Source organism: Solanum tuberosum, unplaced genomic scaffold (genome assembly GCF_000226075.1).
Source record: "Solanum tuberosum cultivar DM 1-3 516 R44 unplaced genomic scaffold, SolTub_3.0 scf00121, whole genome shotgun sequence".
Taxonomy (NCBI): domain Eukaryota; kingdom Viridiplantae; phylum Streptophyta; class Magnoliopsida; order Solanales; family Solanaceae; genus Solanum; species Solanum tuberosum.
In genome coordinates this window covers 1237918-1243536 of record NW_006239046.1, presented here as the reverse complement: position 1 = coordinate 1243536, position 5619 = coordinate 1237918, and the positions used below count along the sequence as shown (strand labels likewise).

General features: G+C 26.6%; 1 protein-coding gene across 1 annotated transcript; it reads left to right on the top strand.

Annotated features, from left to right (window-relative positions):
- Positions 1-1327: 1327 nt before the first annotated feature.
- On the top strand, positions 1328-2293 carry LOC107061175 (actin-like). The gene is made up of 4 exons (XM_015310010.1): positions 1328-1351; positions 1446-1569; positions 1692-1750; positions 2228-2293. Exons 1-4 carry the CDS (start codon positions 1328-1330, stop codon positions 2291-2293), a joined length of 273 nt encoding a protein of 90 aa, XP_015165496.1.
- The last annotated feature ends 3326 nt before the right edge of the window (positions 2294-5619 follow it).

Here is a 5619-nt window from a genome sequence, read left to right as displayed (position 1 = left end):
ACACAATTATCAATTCAAAAGTAATATACAAATTCACATTCTCAATAACAAGTAAATATGACAATTCAATGGTCCTCTCATGGAACCCATACCCAAACTGTTAGTGTATCGGAACGTGGTACCTGATCCCAATTAGTGTGCCGGACATGACACCCGATCCCATATATCTGTTGAAACGTGGCACCGGATCCAAGTTAGTGTGTTGGAACGTGACACCCGGTCCATTCAACATAACCACAATTACAATCACGCTCATATGTACATTCTCACAACCATATAATCAAGTGTCAAATCAAGGCATACATTTACTCATTCGTACTCATTTCATTAGGTTTGATCATCAAGGCTTCATTCACATGCATACATGCATTACAATGAAGTAATCACCAACATATATCACGCAAACAAGAAATCAAACCATCACCTACCTCAAAACCAAGCTTGAATCCCCTAAGGCACTTGAATCTTCCCTTTTCGGATTCTTTCCGCTTGTTCGTGGTCTAAAAATAAAAAATTAATACAAGGATCAATACATTAAGGTCTAATTACCCGGATTATAACTAACCCAATAACCCATGATCCGAAGGTGCAGCTAGGGCTTTTTCCCACCATCAAATTCAGTCCAAAACCCTCCCCCAATAATATTTAACCAAGAATCTACATTCTACGAATCAAAAAATGGATTATGAGAGTAAAATCCTTACTTTTTGCACCAAAAGCAGTGGAAAACTGTCAAGAAATCGCCCGTGGTCATCTCCTAGCTCTCAAGAACGAAACTTGCAGAAAATAACATTTTTGGGGTTTAATCTCGACTTAATTCGCAACTGAGCCAATACGGCGGACCCCATCCCACCACAGTGGCGCTGCCCTGGTGGCTTACACGGAGACAGAACCTCAGAATTTAAGTTCCAAGCCCCCATTTCAATATACACCTTCAATTCATGACATTCAAAAACAACTTGTTCACGCTAAGGTCAGTTTCGGGAGTTCTACTCGCCCGAATTTGATTCTGTAAAGTCGTACGGATTCTTTAACGTCTTAGCTATCCACTTATGTAATCAAATTCATTATTAAATCTCTCATTCATTACCAGATTTCCCTAGACTCGCATGACTCTTATTTCATCCAAATCTGGACTAGACTAGGAAATCCCAAGTTACTACAAAAAAAATTATGGCCCCAATTCTTTCCCCCTTGGCTTTTTTATAATGACGGGAATAAGTCGTTACATGCTACTTCCTAAATTTTAAAGAATATTCTATGTGAAACTGATTATTATATTCTGAGCTCTTTATTTATTTATTAGTAGAAGCCAAAAACTGATATGATGGGTGAACTAGAAAAGAGGGAGGTGAATTATCTTCCTGCTACCTCTTGTGAAATGACATCAAGAAAAAGCTTGACAATGTGTCTCTTGACTATGAGCAGGAGATTGAAACTACCAGGAGAGCTCCCCCATTGAAAAGAACTATGAATTTCCTGAAGGACAAGTTATTGCCATTGGTGTTGAGAGGTTCTATTGCTCAGAGGTCCTCTTCGAGTCATCTATGATTGGTATGGAAGTTGCAGGTATCCATGAGACTACCTACAACTCCATTCATTATCCTTAAGAAGTAGCTGGAAAAAAGAATGTAGAGAAGATTATCCATATAATAAAGTTATTCAACTAGTGAACGATCCTTGCCATGCAGTGATCGTGAATAAGACACTCAAGAGAAGAAAAGATGACACAAAGATGGTTAGCTACAAGGTGACTAACAAAAATTTCTTTTTAGGATGAAAATAGAATCTATCATGAAGAATTTAGAATGAATACATAGACCACAATGTGAAAAGGTAATAGAGTTTCATCTACAATGCTAAAAAATCTTTGATAGATGAAGGAGGCAGACAAAAACCTGAACATCTTTTTTCTTTCGCATAGTTCCAAGACAACTACATAGGGCAATGCTTGATATAAGGGTTTCAAATATACATTTCCAGGGTGTTTATCATATGATCAAGGAAATCAATATCTTCACTACCAATAGCATGAAGATTAAGGTTTTTTCTCTACCAGAGAGAAAGTACAATGTCTAGATTGGAGGATCCATGCTTGCATCACTTAGCACATTCCAGGAGGCAAATCTTTATCTTTTAAAATCTTCTCTTGCATATACTTTTGCAATTTTAAACTGCATTTTGAATTGTGTTGTTGCTAACTTAAATATGTTCTATGCTTAATCAGATGTGGATTTCGAAGGGCAACTATGACAAATCTGGTCCATCCATTGTTCACAGGAAATGCTTCTAAGGTGCTGCTGCTATTTTAACATCTATTCGTGAGTTTTTTTTTGTTTTTTTTTCTTCCCGCTAAAACTACTAGTATATGTACCCGCGCGTTGCGCGGATAATATTAAAGAAAGTAATTATGTTATACATCATGTGTTCAAATTTTTTAATGTAAATTAGTATATCAATGAGTGAAACCTATTAACGTATGCGTTATTATTTCATATTTATGAGATGATTTGCAAAGCAAGTTTTTCCGTACTTCTTGACACATCTTAAACACTTATAATTTATGAAAAAGGATCAAATATGATACAAATTTATCATAAAATTCTCAAGTTGCAAAGAATATACATCAACTTTAAAATCTAAAATTAATATTATAAAAATATTACATAAAAAAATTTAAGCATGATAGGAATTTAATTAAAAACATAGCATTTAAAAAATATTAAATTAAAAAATTTATATAATGAAAATAATAATAAAATATTTGTTGATCATTTTCTCAGCCTGTTTATCACTCCACTTAAATAACCTTAGTCATACATTTTCTTTTTACACAAAATTAAAACTAATAAATACGCTCAATCGATTTAGTAATTTAAAGTAAAATTTGAAATAATAAGGAGGCACTTGACTACTCAAAATCCTCAACTGAACTAACATTATCTCTTTTAATTTTATTTTATATTTTAATTTAATTTTTTTTAATTCAATGATAAATTATTTTTTGTGTGTAGTAAGTGATAGTTAAATTGTAGTGTTAAAACTTATTTTAAGACTACTAATTATAATTAATTATTAGTAGGTTGAGGAGATACTCAAATTGAAAGTCAAAGAGTTTATTGATTTAGTTGCCTATAATTCTTTCCTCTTAATATAATATACGCTATAAAAAAGGGAGGCATGAACGTGTTTGCTATAAAGGAGGAGCAAAATGGAGCAAATATTTAGGATCAGTCTGACAATATGATTTCAATTAAAATTTTGGTTATATTGTGCATGTTTGACGGTATTTTGAATTATTATAAATCAGTTTTTTATGTTATTTTTTTGTTTTAGATTTTTTTATGAAAAACATTTGATGGATAATTACTTTATATAGGAAAAAATAGATTGAAATTTAGCTTTATCTAGTATAGAGTTAGTTTACGATTCAAATTTTAAAAAATCAATGGTAACTTCCCATTCAAATTCAAAATTAAAAAAATTAATTATATATAATAAAATTTATCTTTATCTGTAAACTAATTTTAAAATACTTTATCTTTCAAATTTTTTTATATATTTTTATATGTAGAGAATAAAATAAAAATTTTGATGGAAAATTAGTTTATATAGGAAAATATAGATTAAAATTTGGCTTTATCTAGTATAGAGTTAGTTTTCGATTCAAATTTTAAAAAATCAATGGTAACTTCCCATTCAAATTCAAAATTAAAAAAATTAATTATATATAATAAAATTTATCTTTATCTGTAAACTAATTTTAAAATACTTTATCTTTCAAATTTTTTTATATATTTTTATATGTAGAGAATAAAATAAAAATTTTGATGGAAAATTAGTTTATATAGGAAAATATAGATTAAAATTTGGCTTTATCTAGTATAGAGTTAGTTTTCGATTCAAATTTTAAAAAATCAATGGTAACTTCCCATTCAAATTCAAAATTAAAAAAATTAATTATATATAATAAAATTTATCTTTATCTGTAAACTAATTTTAAAATACTTTATCTTTCAAATTTTTTTATATATTTTTATATGTAGAGAATAAAATAAAAATTTTGATGGAAAATTAGTTTATATAGGAAAATATAGATTAAAATTTGGCTTTATCTAGTATAGAGTTAGTTTTCGATTCAAATTTTAAAAAATCAATGGTAACTTCCCATTCAAATTCAAAATTAAAAAAATTAATTATATATAATAAAATTTATCTTTATCTGTAAACTAATTTTAAAATACTTTATCTTTCAAATTTTTTTATATATTTTTATATGTAGAGAATAAAATAAAAATTTTGATGGAAAATTAGTTTATATAGGAAAATATAGATTAAAATTTGGCTTTATCTAGTATAGAGTTAGTTTTCGATTCAAATTTTAAAAAATCAATGGTAACTTCCCATTCAAATTCAAAATTAAAAAAATTAATTATATATAATAAAATTTATCTTTATCTGTAAACTAATTTTAAAATACTTTATCTTTCAAATTTTTTTATATATTTTTATATGTAGAGAATAAAATAAAAATTTTGATGGAAAATTAGTTTATATAGGAAAATATAGATTAAAATTTGGCTTTATCTAGTATAGAGTTAGTTTTCGATTCAAATTTTAAAAAATCAATGGTAACTTCCCATTCAAATTCAAAATTTTAAAAATTAATTATATTTAGTAAAATTTATCTTTATTTGTACACTAATTTTAATAAACTTTATCTTTCATTCTTTTTTTATATTTTTATAGTTGCAATATAAAACTATACCAAAAAATAAGTATAAAAATTGGTTGACGTCCAAATTTGAATTTTTATCTTTGAATTTAAATAAATACTATATAAAGAACATAAAATTTACCAAAAAATAATAATAATAATTTTTGGGAAGTTTTCACATTTTTATTAATAAATAATAATAATAATTTTATTTATTACTGAAAATAATAAATAAATTCTTATTAATTATTAATATAAATTGAAAACTTCCCAAAAAAAAGAAGAAATAACATACTCTATAACCTCTCCTATTACACACACACATATATATATAGAGAGAGAGAAGATTTCATTTTTTTTCGTAAAAATTATTTTTGTGGTGCTGACACATAGGCGCTATCACATTTCCTATAATATAGATTATTATTATATTATTATTATTATTGTTATGTTATTATTTTTATTATTTAACAATTTATAAAGAATGATAATTAGCTGTGAAAAGTTGGTTTAAATATTTTATATAAAAAATGATAATTACCCACAAAATAGAGTATGTACGTATGTAAAATGTATATAACTTGAATATCTAGTTGAGGAAATTTGCAAGATGGACAAATAAAATTTAACACCTTTATAATAAAACTTCGTTGCACACTTGCACAACCCACATATCTTAAATTTCATTTGAAATCAATAAAAAAAATTATTAATATTGATTGTTTATAAATAAAAAATTGTGAATATTAAATTATAACTAATTATTAATTAATCTAATTATGTATTACTATTTGGATGAATGGCAAATGTTTCCATTATTTACAGTTTTCCGTTCTTTCCCTTTTAATGATTAATAATTAATAATATTATGCTTTTCCTTTTTACTTTTTACTGTAAAAAAT